Source organism: Arvicola amphibius, chromosome 1 (genome assembly GCF_903992535.2).
Source record: "Arvicola amphibius chromosome 1, mArvAmp1.2, whole genome shotgun sequence".
Lineage (NCBI taxonomy): Eukaryota > Metazoa > Chordata > Mammalia > Rodentia > Cricetidae > Arvicola > Arvicola amphibius.
In genome coordinates this window covers 70,780,705-70,800,628 of record NC_052047.1, presented here as the reverse complement: position 1 = coordinate 70,800,628, position 19,924 = coordinate 70,780,705, and the positions used below count along the sequence as shown (strand labels likewise).

Genomic DNA, 19,924 nt, shown 5'->3' with positions numbered 1-19,924 from the left:
CAAAGAGCACTTGCTGCACTCACCGAGGACCAGCTCCAAGCCCTCCATGTTAGATCACAACCGTCTACCACTCCAGTTCTAGAGGATCTGATGCCCTTTCTTGCCTCCATGGGCACCAGGCACGTACAACGTGGTGTACAGAAATACAGGCAGACAAAACACGTATACATTACATGTTATATAAAATAGTTTAAGAAAAAAAAAGAAGTCAGGAACAACCTAAATTTCCTGGATAGGCCAAGAAATATGTGGCCACACCCACGGTGCAGTGCGGACTCACCTGCTATCCAACAGTCTATCTGTGTGTCAATAGAGGAACCGGTTTCCAAAATACCTCTAAGTGGACAGGATAAGAAAAGGAGAGAAGGTTATCTTCTTAAAAGCTGACCCATGCTAGCTGAACTGCCCTGCCCCCTGGATTCTGTTCCCCAAGATCCATTCCGTTGCCCAAGCCCTCCTAACTCATCCTCCTTCCCATGGTCAGTCCTTCCCTCCAACTCCAGCCGACTTCTACTGCTTCAGTGCAGGCCACATCAGTCTGAACAGGCGGGTGACCCACCTGCCCGCTGAGCTGCCCCACTCCCTAGATTCTGTTCCCAAAGACCCATCCCACCACCACCACTCCCCTTCCACCTCATCAGCCCTGAGGCCAGGCCCTGTCCAACCCCAAGGGTCTTCCACTGCTCAGCTGCTTCCACTGTTCAGCTGCAGGCCACACCAGTTAGAAGAACGAGGACCCCCCCAATACACTAAAGATCAAGCTAACTGCCAGAAGACCAACTCCCAACTTGGATAGGACTTCCTACTAGATCAGAAGTGATGCCAGATGCCAAAACTTCAGGCCACAAATACTAGATGATCAAACAGTAAACAGAAACCAAAGGAAAAAGCACCCATCCAACAAAGACAAACTCAGAAATCTGGACCTAGTGTATAGTCGTCCCAAACCCAAATGTCTAAACCCCAGTGTAAGAATACAATCAACAACAGCCAGGGCAATGTGGCACCACCAGAGCCCAGCTCTAGTACTACAGCAACCCCTGATTATTCCAATGCAGCTTCCAAAGAAGTACAAGAAAATGACCTTAAAAACAACTTTGTGAAGATGATAGAGGTCCTTAAAGAGGAAATTTAAAACTCCTTTAAAGAAATCTATTAAAAGACAACCAAAATCTTGGAGGAAATTAATAAATCCCTTAAAGAATGCAAAGAAAGTCAAGAAAAAACAAACAAACAAATAGGTGAAGGAAACTATTCAAAACCTGAAACTCAAAATAGAAGCAACAAAGAAAACACAAACTGGGGGGCTGGAGAGATGGCTCAGAGGTTAAGAGCACTGACTGCTCTTCCTGAGGTCCTAAGTTCAATTCCCAGCAACCACATGGTGGCTCTCAACCATCTATAATGAGGTCTGGTGGCCTCTCTTGTATGGAAATACACAGGCAGTAAGAACGTTGTATACACAATAAATAAATCTTTAAAAAGAAAAAGAAAACACAAACTGAGGGAATTCTAGGAATGGAAAATCTGGGTAAGTGAACAGAAATGACAGGTGCAAGTTCACCAACAGAATACAAGAGATGGAAGAGAGACTCTTGGGCTTTGAAGATAAGACAGAGGAAATAGATTCATCAGTCAAAGAAAATGTTAAATCTAAAAACTCCTAACACATCCGGGAAATCTGAGACACTAAGAAAAGACCAAACCTAAGAATAATAAGAATAAGCCTGGCAGTGGTGGTGCATGCCTTTAATTCCAGCACCCAGGAGGCAGATACAGGTGAACCTCTGTGAGTTCACAGCCAGTCTATTCTACAAAGCAAGTTCCAGGACAGCAAAGACTACACAGAGAAACCCTGTCTTAAAAAGAAACAAAGAAAGAAAATTAATAGGCTAGGAGAAGAATCCCAGCTCAAAACCCAGAAAATATATGTAACAAAATCATAGGTAAAATTTTCCTAACCTAAAGAATGAGAGTACATAAAGGTACAAGAAGCTTACAGAACACCAAATAGATTGGATCAGAAAAGAAAGTTCCCACACCACATAAAATCAAAACACTAAACATACAGAACAAAGAAAAAATATTAAAAGCTACAAGGGGAAAAGACCAAGTAAAATATAAAGATAAACATATTACATCCAGCTTCTCAAAGAAGGCTCTAAAGCCAGAAGGGCCTAGACAGATGTCTTACAGACAGTCCAGACTACTATACCCAACAAAACTTCCAATAACCATAGTTGGATAAAACAAGATATTTCATGACAAAGTCAACTTTAAAGAATATCTGTCCACAAATCCAGCCCTAAAGAGGTACTGAAAGGAAAACTCTAACCCAAGGAAGTTAACTATACCTATGAAAGCACAAATAATAGATAATCTCACACCAGCAAAACCTAAAGAAGGGACACACACTCTACGACCACCACCACCACCAACAACAACAACAACAACAAAATAACAAATTAAATAATTGTTCATTAGCGTCTCTCAATATCAATGGACTCAACTGCTCAAAAAAAAGACACAGGCTAACAGAATTGAATATAAAAACAGGATCCATATTTCTGATGTATACAAGAAACACACCTCAACATCATAAATAGACATTACCTCAGAGTAAAGAGTCCAAACAAATGGACCTAAGAATCAAGCTGGTGTACCTATCCTAACATTTAACAAAATAGTCTTCAAACCAAAATTAATCAAAAGAAATGGAGGAGGACATTTTATATTTATCAAAAGAAAAATCCACCAAGATGATGTTTCAATTCTTAACATCTAGACCCCAAATGTGAGGGAGGGCACCCACATTTGTAAGAGAAACATTACTAAGCTTAAATCACAGATCAAACCTCACACAATAATAGTTGGAGACTTCAAGACCCCACTCTTACCAATGGACAAGTCATCTAGACAGAAACTAAACAGAGAAATAACAGAGCTAACAGACATTATAAGTCAAGTGGACCTAGCATTTATCTACAGAATATTTCACCCAAACACAAAAGAATATACCTTCTTCTCAACCTCCTAGAACACTCTCCAAAAACAACCACATACTCAGTCACAAAGCAAGTCTCAACAGATACAAGAAAACTGAAATAATACCCTGTATCCTATCAGACCACCACAGATTAAAGCTGCATAAAACAACAGCAAAAACAACAGAAAGCCTACAGATTCGTGGAAACCCTCTACTGAGAGTTACTACTGGCTCAGAGCACAAATAAAGAAAGAAATTAAAGACTTCCTAGAATTCAATGAAAATGAATACACGACATACACAAATGTATGGGACACAATGAAAGCAGTGCTAAGAGCAACGTTCATAGCACTAAGTGTCTTCATAAAGAAAGTGGAGAGATCCCTTACTAGCAACTTGACAGCTCACCTGAAAGCTCTAGAACAAAAACAAAGTAATCACACCCAAGAGGAGTAGACGACAGGAAATATTTCTTCAGATTGAGGTCTAAAATCAATAAAATAGAAACAAAGAACACAATACAAATAAACAATGAAACAAAGAGTTGACTCTTTAAGAAAATCAACAAGATAGACAAAGCCTATCTAAAAGGCAGAAAAAATATCCAAATTAACAAAATCAGAAACAAAAAGGGGGACATAACAACAGACACTGAGGAAATACAAAGAATCATAAGATCATACTTAAAAACCCTGTACTCTGTAAAATTGGAAAATCTAAAAGAAATGAACAAATGCATTGATAGATACCACTTATCAAAGTTAAATCAAGGTCAGATAAATAATTTAAATAGACCAATAGCCCCTAAGGAAATTGGAGCACTCATTAAAAGTCTCCCAACCAAAAAAAAAAAAAAAAAAAGCCCAGGGACAGTTGGTTTTAGTGCAGAATTCTACCAGACTTTCAAACAAGAGCTAAACTAATACTCTTCAAATTATTTCACCAAAGAGAAACAGAAGAAAAATTGCCAAATTCTTTCTATGAGGCCACAGACATCCTGATACCCAAATCACACAAAGACCCAACAAAGAAAGAGAATTACAGACCAATTTCCTCCTGACCACTGATACAAAAATACTCAATAAAACACTCTCAAATCAAATCCAAGCACACATCAAAAGTATCATTGGTCATGATCAAGTAGGCTTCATCCCAGAGATGAAGGGATGATTCAACATACAAAAATCTGTCAATGTAACCACCATATAAAGAAACCAAAAAAAAAAAAAAAAAAAAACACTTGATCATCTTCTTAGATGCTGAAAAAGCCTTTCACAAAATCCAACACCCCTTCACGATAAAAGTCTATGAGAGATCAAGGCTACAAAGGACATACCTATACATAATAAAAGCAATATACAGAAAGCCAGTTGCCAACATCAGATTGAATGGAAAGAAACTCAAAGCAATTTCACAAAAATCAGGAACAAGACAAGGCTGTCCACTCTCTCCATATCTATTCAACATAGTTCTTGAAGTTCTAGCTAGAGCAATAAGACAACTAAAGGAAATCAAAGGAATTAAAATTGGAAAGGAAGAAGTCAAAGTACCATTACTCATAGATGATATGATAGTATATATAAGTGACCCCAAAAACTCTATTAGGGAACTCCTACACTTTCAGTAAAGTGTCTAGATATAGGTGAACTAAAAAAAAAATCACTAGGCTAGGCAGTGGTGGTGCACATCTTTAATCCCAGCACTCGGGAGGCAGAGGCAGGCAGATCTCTGTGAGTTCAAGTCCAGCCTGGGCTACAAGAGCTAGTTCCAGGGCAGGCTCCAAAGCTACAGAAAAGCCCTATCTCGAAAAACCAAAAAAAAAAAATCACTAGCTCTCCTATATACAAATGACAAATGGGCTGAGAAAAAGAAAAAGGAAACAACACCCTTCACAATAGCCACAAGTAATAAGATATCTTGGGGTAACTCTAGCGAAGCAAGCATATCAGAAGATGGAAAGATGCCCCATACTTGTGGATCAGTAGGATTAACATAGTAAAAATGGCCATCTTACCGAAAGCAATCTACAGATTCAACAATCAATCCCCATCAAAATTCCAACACAATTCTTTACAGACCTTGAAAGAACAATATTCAACTTCATGTAGAAAAACAAAAAACTCAGAATAGCTAAAATAATCTTGTACAATAAAAGAACTTCTGGAGGTATCACCATCCCAGACTTCAAGCTCTTCTACAGACCCATAGTGATAAAAATTGCATGGTATTGGCATAAAAACATGCCATCCCTGAGATGGATTGATGCAATTGAATCAAAGACCCACACATAAATCCACACCTATGGATCCTATGGACATCTGATTTTTTATAAAGAAGCCAGAAATATACAATAGAAAAAAGAAACAATCTTCAACAAATGGTGCTGGTCTGCTGGGTGGTGGTAGCGCACGCCTTTAATCCCAGCACTCGGGAGGCAGAGGCAGGCAGATCTCTGTGAGTTCGAGGCCAGCCTGGTCTACAAGAGCTAGTTCCAGGACAGGCTCCAAAGCCACAGAGAAACCCTGTCTCAAAAAAAAACCAAAAAACAAACAAATGGTGCTGGTCTAACTGGACGTCAGCATGTAGAAGAATGCAAATCTATCACCCTGCACAAACTCAAGTCCAAGTGGATCAAAGACGTCAACATAAAACCAGATACCCTGAATCTGATAGACGAGAAAGTGGGAAATAGCCTTGAACGCATTGGCATGGAAGACAACTTCCTGGACAGAACACCAATAGTGCCGACACAAGATCAACAATAAATGGAGTCTCGTGAAACTGAACAGCTTCTGAAAGGCAACAGGCATGGCAAATAAGACAACACAGCAGCCTACAGAATGGTAAAATATTTTTTCCAACTCCACATCTGACAGAGAGATAATATCCACAATACATAAAGAACTCAAGAAACTAGGCATCAACAAACCAAATAATCCAATTTTAAAATGGGGTACAGATATAAACAGACTTCTCAACAAAGGAATCTCAAATGGCCAAGAAACACTTAAAGAAATGTTCGACAGGGCTGGAGAGATGGCTCAGAGGTTAAGAGCACTGCCTGATCTTCTGGAGGTCCTGAGTTCAATTCCCAGCACCCACATGGTGGCTCACAACCATCTGTAATGAGGTCTGGTGCCCTCTTCTGGCCTGCAGGCATACAAGGAGGCTGAACACTGTGTACACAATAAATAAATAAATCCTTTAAAAAAAAAAAGAAAAAAGAAAGAAATGTTCAACATCCTTATTCATCAGGGAAATGCAAATCAAAAGGACTTTGAGATTCCACCTTACACCTGCCAGAATGGCTAAGATCAAAAACACAGTGACAACTTATGCTGTGGAGGATGTGGAGCAAGGGGAACACCCCACTGCTGGTGGGAGTGCAAACATATACAGCCACTTTGGAAATCAACATGACAGCTTCTCAGAAAATTGGGAGTCACTCTACCTCAAGGTCCAGCTACACAACTCCTAGGCATATACCCAAAGGATGTTCCATCCTACCACAAGAACTCTTGCTCAACTATGTTCATAGCAGCTTTATTCATAATAGCCCATAACTGGAAACAACCTAGAAGTCCCTCAACCGAAGAATGGATAAAGAGAACGTGGTACATTTACACAATGGAGTATTACTCAGCTGCTAAAAACAATGGCATCATTAAATTTACAAGCATATGGGTGGAACTTGAAAAGAATCATTCTCTGTGAGGTAACCCAGACCCAGAAAGACAAACACGGTATGTAATCGCTTATAAGTGGTTATTAGCTGTAAAGTAAAAGATGATCATGCTACATCCACAGACCCAGAGAGGCTAAGGAACAAGGGGGGGGGGGCTTAAGGGGGACACAAGGATCGCCCTGGGAAGGGGAAAGAGATCTCATGGGTGGACTAGGGGCAGGTTGGATCAGGAACAGAAGGGATTAAGTTGGATGGGAGAGAGTATATACTGGGAAAAGTGACGATTTGGGGATGGAGGCATTTCAGGGTCAAGGAGGAAACCTAATGCGAAGGAAACTCCGTGGAATCTACAAGACGAACCCTAGCAAAACTCCTAATATTAGGGGGCACGGAGCCTGAGCTGGCCATCTTCTGTAACCAGGCAAGGCCTTGAGTGGGGGGTTGGGACACCAGCCCAGTCACAAAACCTTCGATGTACAGTGTGTCCTGCCTGCAGAGTGTTCTGTGACTGGAGCCTAGCAGAATCCTCATCGAAGAGAACAGAGACTTCATCCAGCAACTGATGGGAGCTGATGCAGAGTCCACAGCCACACATTAGGCAGACTTGTAAAGGAGGAGGAGGAAGGAGCTGAGGAACCAGAGGGCTCAGGAACACCAGTCCTGAAAACACAGTCCACAGAATCAACTGACCTGAACTCTTAGGCTCGCAGAGATCAGGAAACCTGTAGGGTTCTGATCTAGGTAGCTTGGTATTCTTATAGGATCCCTAATAGTGGGAGTTGAAGTGGTCACTGACTCTTTTGTCCACTTATGGAACCCTTTTCTTCCTACTGGGTTGCCTCATCTAGCCTTGATTTGATTGTATGTGCCTGGTCTTATAGTAGCATATTATGTTTGATTAATGTCTCTGGAAAGTCTGCTCTCTTCTGAGGGGAACAGAGGGCGGGTGATCTGGGGGAGAGGGGAGATGTGGGTGAGAGACTGGAGAGAGAGAGGGGAGGGAAAACTGTGGTTGGGATGCAATATATGAGAGGAGACTTTTATTTTTAATTTTAATTTTATTATTTTTTTTTTTTTTGGTTTTTCGAGACAGTGTTTCCCTGTAGTTTCTAGAGCCTGTCCTGGAACTAGCTCTTGTAGACCAGGCTGGCCTCGAACTCAGAGATCCACCTGCCTCTGCCTCCCGAGTGCTGGGATTAAAGGCGTGCACCACCACCGCCCGGCTTATTTTTTAAAAAACAAACTGAACCATATATCCATGTCTGAGCATGTCTTGATTATCACTAAAAAGGATAAGGAACAATCCTCCAGGAATAAGGGCTGGAGTCCAAGGCCAGAGGCAAGGCCACTTCCCTTCTGAGTGGCCCAAATTTCCTCCTGATGTGTCTGTAGCTCTGAAGGAGGATGAGAGGACCTGGAGAGACCTGCACACCCAAACCCACACTCAAATACCCACACTCACACACATACACACACTCACACATACACACACTCACACACATACACATACACACACTCACACATACACACACTCAAGCACACACAGGCACACTCACCTGCACACACTTGTGTACACTCACAACACACGTCAATTGAAGCAGGATCGTGGGGCTGAGGAACCCCTGGCCTTTGCAGGCCACAGGGTGGGCTGCATCAGGCTACCAACTCCCTGTTCTCTCTGAAGCTGGAATTCCTTCGCTGCTGTACTGGGTGGGAGGAGACCAGGGCTCCACCAGGGAGTGTGGATCATGGAGACCCCTCAAGTGAAGACTCAGGTCACAGTCACTCATTGCACACAGGATACATATCCAGAGGGGTTCACAGGCCAGTGAGGAGTGAGAAGAAAGGGTTCACACAAGAGTTCCAAGAGGACAAGGACCCAGGCATGAACCAGGAGGGGCTGAACTACCTGGAGAGGCATGGGGTAGCAGCAGAATCTCACCATCAGACTTGAGCCTGGGAAGGAAGGTGGGAGCAGAGGAGGGGCTCTGAGGCCTATGGGAGCCATCAAGAGAGAGCTGAGAGAGGGGACCTGGGGGCCTACTGGCTTCGTACCAGCAAACCCTTGCAGTCACCCGTGTCTAGAATTGCAGTCATCATCTTGAGATTCTCAGTGCTCCTCCCTTTGAGCCTGTGTCTGTAAGTAAGCAGGACAGTGGTGCACAGGCAGGAATAACAGCCAGCGTGCCTAGGGCAGAGTGCACCAGGCCTGGCTCCACGTGTGCAGAGCCCCAGGGAGATACAGAGAGAACAGAGCTCTAACTCCCAAGGCACAAGGCCTTCTGGGAAACTCAAGCAGCCAAGAAACCCTGGCCAGTTCTTTCCTGGTGGCCCTCATTCTGTGCCAGCAGAGGCGGAAGTGGGAACAGGAATAGAAGCAGAGCCGTGAGAGGCTTGACTTAGGCTTGAATAATGCAAGCGTGGCAGTGGTCTGACAGTGGCCTAATTGTGAGGATGACGGTGGAGCGATGGGATGACAACGTGTGTGTGCGCCCACTGTGGAACACTGGCCCATACACAGGCCTGGGGCACTGGCACCTGTCACAAGGCCAACAAACCTCAAAAGCATGCTCAGTAATAAAAGTCACATTTGACAGGCTGCATCCTTTCGGGTCCCATGTATGTAACGTGGCCAGAACAGAAAAATGCAGAAACAGCGGAGTGATGGCTGCTAAGGCTGAGGGCTCAAGGGACTAGTGCGAGGCCATTAGTAGGCACAAGCTTTCCTTTGGGGTTGGTAGCAATGGCCTGGAGTGAGAGGTTGTGGTTACAGTCTTAGACCTTGAGTTCAAAGCTGAGAGGCCACGGGGCACCAGTGACAGACTCTGGCCCAACAAAGGAGTATGGCCCGCACCATGGGCTGGCAGTGACAGCCAGTAAGCACACAGTCACACAGTCGCTCTGGGTCATTACACGTCCCTGCGGGAGAATCAAGGAAATGTCCCAAAAGCAACAGGGGCACAGTGCCCAGCAGGACATCCCATCCTGGCCCATGACACACTTGGCACAGTATGGGCCCTTCCGGGAATCGGCCTTCCAATGCACCCTGCACAGGCAGCTCCTTCTTGATGTCATGCTCTCCACTCTGCATGGAGCAAGCGTCTCCTCATTCTGACAGAAAATTTTAGAAAACTCCAGAAAAGCACCAGGAGAAGACTAAGTCACCCTGAGATAACCCAACCCCCGAGGCTTGCTCAGCACCGCCTGTCTTGTTTCCTGTGTGACTCTGTATGAATCTGGAGCTCAGAATGTCCTTTGTCCGTGAAGGGTGCCAACCCAACCATTCAAAGTGGCACTTTCACATTTGTTACAGATCCTATATCTTCCTTCTCTGCTCCTTGATTTTCTTCATTTTCATAATAAACATGTAATACCTTTTAAATGGAAAAAAAATGATCACCCTTACAAAGAACTTTTTAAAAACTGTGGCCTTCATTGTGACACCTGCTCCTGGCAACCTTGTCCTGTTCTGTCTGTGGATCCAAGAAGGAAGTGTCTTAGTCCCTCTACGGCTATGCCAGCCTGCCCCTCCACCCCCACCCCCCAAGTCTTCCTCCTGTGGGTCCTTTAAATGCACCCCAGGCACTCAGGCTGCTATCAGTCACCTGCCTGCCATTGTCATCATGCGCTGCTTCATCAGCCTCGTTCTTGGCCTGCTGGCCCTGGAAGTGGCCCTCGCTCAGAATCCACGGGAACAAGTCTTTGACTCAGGTAGGCCCCAGCTATTCACCTTACTGCTGGAAGCGGTTTGGAGTGTCCCCCGGGCTGATCTCAGCCCTCTCTGCCCAGGGTAATGAAGAGGCGAAGAACAAGGGCTCCCCTGGGGGAGAATCCATGCTGGCAGGAAATCAGGGCCCTGAGATGGGTTGATGGGAGTCGCCCTCGCACCCTGGTCACTTCTAGTCAGGTCCTCAATGTTCTGCCTGTGACCATGAGCCTGTGACATGCTTCTTAATGGTCACAGCGGCCTTCTCACGCTTCTATCACCCCGGCCACAATTCTGGCAGATCTTTGACCTTTAAGGCTCTCAGAGCTTCTTATAGTTTCTATCCACATCTTCACGCCTCCTCTGAGAGGCCCTAGAAGTGAGGGTGACAGCTAGACCCTCATTTTTCTTCCCATCTTGTGCAGTCCAGGTCATGTGCCCTGAAGCCCGCGCCAGTGAGAACCCAGAGTGTATCAACTGTCGTACCAAAGCAGAGTGTGCCCAGAATGCCTTGTGTTGTCGCAGTTCCTGCAATGCCATCTGCAAGACTCCTGTCGACAGTAAGGATCTGTCCAGTTCTGGTAGTGGGGAGGGGCCAGCAGGGTCAAGAGTCTGCCTGAAGAGGACACGCAGGCCTTTGCACCCACGCACCAGCTCTGTGAGACCCACTCACCTGCCAGAGCCTCCCTGCAACCTCCTGGCCAACCTGGGTCCTGAGATCTCTGGGCTACCAAGGGTGCTGCCTAATACCAGGGGAAGGACCTCAGCATGGGGTCACAGAATGGGGTCTAGTCAGGGGGTCAGTAAGGTGGATTCAGAAAAGCTGGGGCATGAAAGGGCTTTGGGTGGTAAGAGAGTGACCATCTCTCCCCAGTTGATGCTCCAAAGGCTGGCCACTGCCCCTGGAATCCAGTCAACCTGATCCCCACTGGCCCATGTCTGCTGAAAGATTCATGTTCCAGGGACAGTGATTGTACTGGCAACAAGAAATGCTGCAAATATGGCTGTGCCATGCAGTGTAAGAGCCCACAAGCAGGTATGCAGCCTTGGGGCCCTGGAGCCCCATTTCTCCCTAGGCCTCCTCTGCTATCACCTTGCCTTCCATCAGGCCCAAGAACAGACGCAACGTGAAAACAGCCCCAGGACTAGGTCCCAGAGTAGGAGGAGAATGTCTTGGCCAAACCACACACAACATGTTTGGGCTTATGGGTACTTGATATTGCTACTCACAGTAGGAATGAGTGTCAATGAGCAGGGCCTGGAAAAGCAGACAGCTCTGCCACTCAAAGCTGGTCCTGGTGAGTTTATGATCCAGACTGGACCTTTCGCACTTGACCTGAGGGAACAGTGAAGTGTTCAAAGTTAAGAACATGAGCAAGACATCGGCTCAAATCCAACTGTCCATGTCTACCTGTGACCTGGGCATCCCTCTTGTAGATGAGGGTGTCTCACCCACCTGCCTATTTGGTGATATAAAGAATTGTACATGCTCACCTGCAAAGCCAGCAAAGGTGCCTTCCCTTCAGGTCCCTGGAATGATGGGTATGACTAGGTTAGAAGCAGAGGTAACTCCCCCCTCTTCATCCCCACCCATTTCTCCTACAGAGCAGCCGATCTTTCAGTGAGCAGCCTGCCCTGGGATCCCTGTCTGCCAGGAGTGACCAGTCCTGGCTTGTTCAGCAAGAACCTTCACTCCTGGACCCAGAGAGAATATAATGCCTTCTATCTGCTGCTAATAAAAATCCACTTGGCTCTATGTCTCTGTCGGTCTGTCTGTCTGTCTGTCCTGAGATCCTGAAGGAATGACAAAGCAAACCCAGGGCTGCCTTACCCTAGGCTCTCCAGGGTGGTGAGGCAGCCGCAGGTGTTCCCCAATGGTGAAGAGCATGCATGGGAGGGTGGGATACTGAGTCGGGTTTGCTGAGCCACAGCCAAACCCCATCAAGACTGTAGTACCACAGTGGATCTCAGAACCAGGAAAGGCCTCCTCACCTGGCGCCAGGGGTATGAGAAAGGTCTTCTGCATCTGAATCCTTCAAAAGTGTGGCCAATTCCAGCCCTGGGACAAGGCAGAAGCTAAGTGGGCAAGGGACTTCAAGCTAGACGGCAGTATGCAATGAACAAGCCATAGTAACTGAGTGTGCAATGAACAAGGCATAGTCACTGAGTGTGCAGGAAAGGGTTGGCCACACACTGACACCGCTCCAAGCCAGCGTCGTGTGCCCTACTCAGACACAAGCAGCATAACTCCTAGCTCATGCCACTCCTGACACAGTCAGCCTGGGTTCACATCAGACTCCGTGAGTAAGGGGTTCAGTTCCAATTTCAGACACCACACTCCTGACTCAGTCACTCCACTGTCCCTTTGGAAGTGTGTTGGCAGAAGCAGAGATGTTCAAAAGAGACAGTGGCATCCCTCCCTTTGGCTGTTGAGACAATGGATGTCCAGACTGGAATTTCTTCAGGAGTCTTGCTCTGGAAGAGGAAAAGAACTGAAGCTCTGGTCCAGTCAGAGGAGGAACCTGCCTCTTGCACTCATTAGATGCTTTTGCTTTGTTTTGTTGTCAACTAGACCCAAGCCATGGTCATATACAAAGAGGGAACCACATTTGAGATCCCCTCAGATTGACCTGCAGAAATGGGGCATGTTCCTAGTTAGTAATTGATGTGGGGGACCCAGCTCTTTGTGGGTGATGCCATCCCCGGTGGCTCTAGGGTGTATAAAAAACAGGCTAAACACCTAAGATGAGCAAGCCAGTAAGGCCATTTCTCCATGATCTCTGCTTCAATTCCTGCCTTGAATTCTTGCCCTGACTTCCCTTCAAAAAGGACTAAAACTGTAAACCGAAATAAGCCCTTTCCTCCCCACAAGCAGTTTTTGATCATGATCTGTATGGCAGCAACACAAACTTGCGCAGATTGCTGACAACTTCCCAGACTACCTTGCCTTTGGATAAACTGCAACACAGATGATGATGGGCCGGTGATGAGCAGGACCACATCTTGACCAGGGCTGCTCAGCTGTACATACCTCTTGCCCTCTGTGAAGTCTAAACTTCACTTCAGGACCTCAAAGGTGGACCTGTAGAGTCCGAGGGTCTCTTTATTTGTTCCTTTTCTCGGTGTGGCTGCACTGAACAAATCTCCTTTCTCTGGTTCTCACCACTAAATGACTTTTCAGCTGCTGTGCAGGTGACTAAGCCCAAAAACTGTTGTGGTTATTAATTTTAATTGTCAATTTGACTAGATTTAGAATCAGCATAGAAACAGACCTCTGAGTGCACTTATTAAGATGTTTCTTAAAAATTTTAACAGAGAGAGAAGACCCATCTGAATTAGGGGGCAGGGAGGTGCCATTCTGGGGACTGGACTACCATACTGAATAAAGAAGAAAGTTAAGACGGGGCATGGTGACTCACACCTTTAATCCTAGCACTCAGGAGGCAGAGGCAGGAGGATCTCTGTGAATTTGAGACCAACCTGGTCTACATGATGAGCTCCAGGGAAGCCAGGACTACACAGAGAAACCCTATCTCTATTCCCATCCTCCCCTGCTGTGGGATAATGCTCTTGCACACTATAAAGATTTGTCACTTGTGTTGGTTTAATAAAATGCTGATTGGCCAGTAGCCAGGCAGGAAGGGGCAACCAGACTAGGAGAATTCTGGGAATGAGAATGCAGAGAGTCAGTCACTACCCAGACACTGAGGAAGCAAGATGAGAATTCTACACTGAGAAAAGGTATCAAGTCACATGCATAAACATAAGTTAGAATATGGATTAATTTAAGTTGTAAGAGCTAGTTAATAATAAGCCTGAGCTAATAGGCCAAACACTTTATAATTAATATAAGCCTCTGTATATTTCTTTTTGACTGAATGGCTGTGGGACTGGGTAGGACAGAAACTTCTATCTATACTCCCCTCAAAAAAAGCCAGCTCACCATCAGCATTCATGTTTCTCTGCTTCCTGACTGTAGAAATAATACAGTGGCAGCAGAAAGGGGGCCATGATTAGCACAAGGTGTTAGGGAGCCAGCTCAGTGGGTAAGAGCACATCCTGTGGAGGTAAAAAGGACCTGAGTTCAAATCTCTGGCACTCACATAAAAGCTGTGCATGGCTACACAGTAACATGGCCTGTGACTCCAGCACCGAGGGTGAGACACATGCATATGGGAACTTGCTGGCCAGCAGGCCTAGCTAAAGGGGCAGGCTTCAGTTTCAGTAAGACTCTGATCAACACTCAGCATTCTCTTATGGCCCCACATTTGCATATACAGGTATGTGCACACACATACAGAGAGGGAGGGAGGGATGGAGGGAGGGAGGGAGGGAGGGAGGGAGTGGGGAGAAGTCAGTTAATAGAAAGATTGGAAATCCCTCCCCATCAGAACAGCATATAACAAAACTGCAGGCTTGAGACAAAGCTAGGGAGATGTCTTGGAGAAGGAAGCACTTATGCAAATGACCTATAAAGGCCAAGCCATTAGGGAACTCACATTTTAAATATGGGGTCTGCCCCAGCTCTTTAGCCCACTTCCATTCTCAGAAGTCTCTCTCTCTCTCTCTCTCTCTCTCTCTCTCTCTCTCTCTCTCTCTCACCTTTTAACACTTATTTTACATACTTCTTTTTTAATATTTATTTATTTATTTATTTATTTGGTTTTTCAAGACAGGGTTTCTCTGTAGCTTTGGAGCCTGTCCTGGAACTAGCTCTGTAGACCAGGCTGGCCTTGAACTGCCTCTGCCTCCCAGAGTGCTAGGATTAAAGGCGTGTGCCACCAACACCCTGCTTAAGATTTATTTATTATTTGTTATGTTTGTTTACATAAGTTTACATGCACTAGGAGGGCAGTTCCCTTGGAACTGGAGTTACAGGCAGTTGTGAGCTGCCATGTGAGTGCTGGAAGCCAAATTCTAGTCTTCTGCAAGGGCACTAAGTGCCCTTAACCTCTGAGCCATCTCTCCGGGCTGTTTTTCTTTTTCTCAATAAAACGTCTCTATTTCTATCTAAGTGTCTCTGGTCCAATTCCTTGTTCTGGGGCCCAGGAAGCTGGAAATATCAGCAGGTGCTCCTCTAGACATAGATCCACACCTGTAACAATATGACTAGTTGTGTCTGGCTCCTGCTGCCAACCCTCTCCTCTATAATGGACTGCACCCTCAGAATCTGAGCCAAAATACCCCTCCCTTTTCTTTCTTTCTTTCTTTCTTTCTTTCTTTCTTTCTTTCTTTCTGTTTCTTGTTTTTGTTCAAACTTTTTATGAAGTACTATATACAAGCAAATATAAAAAGTTATTAAAGCTTTTTTTAAAAAAACTATCTTTTCTCATTTTATATACCAATCCCAGTTCCCACTCCCTCTCCTCCTTCTGTTCCCTCTCCCTTCCTCCCCATCCTACATCCCATCCACTCCTCAGAGAGGGTAAGGCTTCCCATGTGGAGTCAACAAAGTCTAGCACACAGCTTTGAGGCAGGACCAAGGACTAGGACCCATAACTAGGCTGAGCAAGGTATCCCTCCAAAGAGAATGAGTTCCAAAAAGCCAGTACAAGCAGTAGGGATAAATCCTGGTCTCACTGCCAGTGGCCCCGCAGTCTGCCCCAACCATATAACTGCTACCCACATTCAGAGGGCCTAGTTTGGTCCTATGCTGGTTCATTTCCTGTCAGGCCAGAGTTGGTGGGCTCCCATTAATTCAGGTAAGCTGTTTCAGTGGGTGTCCCCATCATGGTCTTGACCTCTTTGCTTGTATTCTCACTCCTCCCACCCTTTGATTGGTCTTTGGGAGCTCAGCCTAGTGAAAAAAAGAAGGCATCTTCAACAAATGGTGCTGGCATAACTGGATGTCAATGTGTAGAAGAATGCAAATAGATCCATGCACAAAACTCAAGTCCAAATGGATTAAATACTTCAGTATAAATCTGACCACACTGAACTTGACAGAAGAGAAAGTGGGAAGTAGCCTTCAATGCATGGGCACAGGAAACCACTTCCTAAATATAACACCAGTAGCACAGACACTGAAAGCAACAATAAATAAATGGAACCTCCTGAAACTGAGAAGCTTCTGTAAAGCAAAGGACACAGTCAATAAGACAAAAAGGCGGCCTACTGAATGGGGAAAGATCTTCACTAACCCCACATCAGACAGAGGACTAATATCCAAAATATATAAAGAACTCAAGAAATTAGACATCAAAATACCAAATAATCCAATTTAAAAATGGGGTACAGATCTAAACAGAGAATTCTCAACAGAAGAATCTCAAATGGCCGAAAGATACATAAGGAAATGTTCAACATCCTTAGCCATCAGGGAAATGCAAATCAAAACAACTCTGAGATGCCATCTTACACCAGTCAGAATGGCTAAGATCAAAAACAATGATAGCTTATGCTGGAGAGGATGCAGAGTAAGGGGAACACTCCTCCATTGCTGGTGGGAATGCAAACTTGTACAACCATTCTGGAAATCAGTATGGCAGTTTCTCAGAAAATTAGGAAGCAACCCACCTCAAGACCAAGTAATACCACTCTTGGGAATATACCCAAAGGATGCTCAATCATACCACAAGGATATTTGTTCAACTATGTAATAGCCAGAACCTGGAAACAACCTAGATACCCCTCAACCGAAGAATGGATAAAGAAAATGTGGTACATTTACACAATGGAGTACTATTCAGCAGAAAGAAATGACATTTTGAAATTTGCATGCAAATGAATGGAACTAGAAAAAAAACATCCTGAGTGAGGTAACCCAGACCCAGAAAGATGAGCATGGTATGTACTCACTCATAAGTGGATACTAGTTGTAAAGCAAAGGATAGCAAGCCTTAGTCCATGATCCCGGAGAAGCTAAGTGACAAGGAGAACCCTTAGAGAAACTTGTATAGATACCCCGGGAAGAGGAAATAGACATGATCTCCTGAGAACATTGGGAGCATGGGAGTGAGGGGAGAAGGGGGCAACTGGGGAGTAGAAGGGAAGAAGGGGAATAGGGAGAACTTGATAGTTGAAATGGGGGAAGGACAGAGACGGAGAGCAAGGAAAGAGATACCTTGGTGAGGGAGCCATTATGGGGCTAGCAGGAAACCTAGCACTAGAGAAATTCCCAGGAATTCACAAGGACCTAAGCCCTAAGCTAAGGCCCTAAGCAATAGTGGAGAGGGTACCAGAACTGGCCTTGCCCTGTAGTCAGATTGATGACTATTTTAAATGTCACCATAGAGCCTTCATCCAGCAACTGGTGGAAGCAAAGGCAGAGAGACCTACATCAGTGCACTGGGCTGAGCCCCTACCTTTTCTTAAAGCTCTACTCTCCACCAGAAGGTTGCCTGTCATGGTGGATGACCTGCATCTCAAGCTGTATGGCTCTTGCTCCTCACCACTGGAATGCCTGCCACCAGGTGGCTTACCTGCATAATGCCCAGCTCAAACTGCATGGCTCTTGTTCCCTCTCTTCTCCATTCCCCTCCTCTCTTCCAGGCAGCTTCAAGATTTATGGCTCACTTGCCCTGGAGTTTTCTTTTATGAACTCTAATAACTGTCCTCAGATTCTGTCTGTGTGTGTTCGTAAATTCTTTTATTAATAAGTAAGAACCCGCAGAAGGAACCTTGATTCTCCAGGTGCCATATGATGGCTCGGGTGGGATTCCCCAAGATTCTTACTAACATGTCTTTCATGTCTTTTAATTATTTAGTTGGCAGAGAAAAATGAACCCGTTCCTATACACAAAGCTGGCATCGGTTCTGCTGGCACCTGGCCAGTCCCTGTGGCTCCAGGGAACTGTGACTTGGTAAGGGCATGAGGTGAGGGTACGGCCCCCTTGAGGAGCCTTGAGTGGAGGTACTCCGACTACAGAGGCTCCAACCTTTCACTGAACACACGGGACTCCACTGTCAGCCCTTTCCTGAAGCAACACTGTTCTTAGGTTCACGCTCTGACTTGAGCCTGTGCCTTCATGGATCAGAACCCAGTCCGGTTTACCAGATGTGGTGTCAAATGAGAGTGGCCCTCATGGGCTCATATATTTGAATACTTGGTCCGCAGTTGGAGGAACTGTTTGAGAAAAATTAGAGTATGTGACCTTAATGGAGGAGGTATGTCATGGGGGTTGGTGAGGACTTTGAGGTTTTAAAAGCCCCACCATTCCCAGGTAGCCTCTGGCTCTCTGTCTCTGGCTTGTGGAACAGATGTGAGCTCTCAGCTACTGCTCCTGCCTGTCTGCTGCCAGGCTCTCTGCCATGATGACCATGGACTCACTCTGAAACTACAAGTAAACCTTCAACTAAATGCCCCAAATTAAATGCTTGCCTTAGTCATGGTGTTTTGGCTAGCAACAGAAAAGTAACTAAACCGCCAGAGGTAACTTCCACCACTGGACTGGCTGGGATGGTTGAACCCCAAGATATGGTTCACTTCCTCCTATCCTGCTCTGGGAAGACCCTCCTCAGAACTAACAAAGAAGTATACTAGTAGAACTCATGGTGAGCTACACTTAAGGGACACCACAGTCACCAGGAACCTACCTTCACAGGGAACCCATAATCATAGGAAGAATCCTATCTAAGAAACTACTGTCTAATCAAAGATAATTTTTCCCTTAAGAGTTTCATACCTTTATATCTCTGGTCTATTTGAGTTAAATTTTGTTTTCATCACGTGACTCTGAAACAAAAACAACCAAGATAAGCTACCATGGCCCTACAATCCCAGCTATTGGGAAGGCTAAAGCAAAAGAATCTTTCCTGGGTAATTCAGCAATCTTTTATGAAACAAGAATCAGAGTTTACACTTGATTTTAGCTAAAAAGAAAAGAAGCAATGCACTCTGACAAAAATTTTAAAAAGCTTTTTGTTTTGTTTTATTTTTGTGGTTGTTGTTTTGTTTTTTGTTGTTGTTTGTTTTGCTTTGTTTTTTGTTTTGTTTTGTTTTGTTTTTTACAAAATTAGAGCCAGCAAGATAGCTTAGTGTGTATAGGTACTTGACCTGACTGAATTCAATTTCCAGAACCCACACAATGGAAGGAGCCAATTCCCACAAGTTTTCCCCTCTCTCTCTCTCACACACACACACAACACACACAAAATACATACAGTATACAGTACAGGAAGAAAAACTCATAAAGTCAATTGGGGTAGAGTGAATATAATTGGCTTCCATAATCTCATAGGGAGTAACATTAAGAGGTATGGCTTTGTTAGAATGGATTTGTTGGCGGAAGTGTGACACTGTGGGGGAGGGCTTTGAGGTTTTCTATGCTCAGAGTACTGCTTAGTGTCTCAGTCAACTTCCTGTTGCCTGTAAGATGTAGGACACTTGGCTATTTCTCCAGCACCACATCTGCCTGCGTGCTGCCATCATAATAGTGGACTGAACCCCTAAACTGTAATCAAGGCACTACAATTAAATGTTGTCATTTGTAAGAGTTGCTGTGGTCATGCTGTCTCTTCACAGCAATAGAAACCCAAACTAAGACAGAAGTTAGTACCAGGGACTGGGGTATTGCCGTGACAGGCCTGACCCACCATGCTTTTGTTT

At 45.0% G+C, this 19,924-nt stretch overlaps 1 protein-coding gene across 1 annotated transcript; it reads left to right on the top strand.

The window, feature by feature from the left end:
* The first annotated feature begins 10,294 nt into the window (after window positions 1-10,294).
* On the top strand, window positions 10,295-11,728 carry LOC121677180 (whey acidic protein-like). The gene is made up of 4 exons (XM_042055055.1): window positions 10,295-10,382; window positions 10,803-10,937; window positions 11,252-11,413; window positions 11,610-11,728. Exons 1-4 carry the CDS (start codon window positions 10,295-10,297, stop codon window positions 11,726-11,728), a joined length of 504 nt encoding a protein of 167 aa, XP_041910989.1.
* The last annotated feature ends 8,196 nt before the right edge of the window (window positions 11,729-19,924 follow it).

Excerpts from the sequence above, each read along its gene's own strand:
- LOC121677180 (XM_042055055.1), top strand. The coding sequence starts at position 10,295 with ATGCGCTGCTTCATCAGCCTCGTTCTTGGCCTGCTGGCCCTGGAAGTG. Across the intron at positions 10,938-11,251 it reads CTGCAAGACTCCTGTCGACA|TTGATGCTCCAAAGGCTGGC; the intron begins GTAAGGATCTGT and ends ATCTCTCCCCAG. Across the intron at positions 11,414-11,609 it reads GTGTAAGAGCCCACAAGCAG|TAGGAATGAGTGTCAATGAG; the intron begins GTATGCAGCCTT and ends TGCTACTCACAG.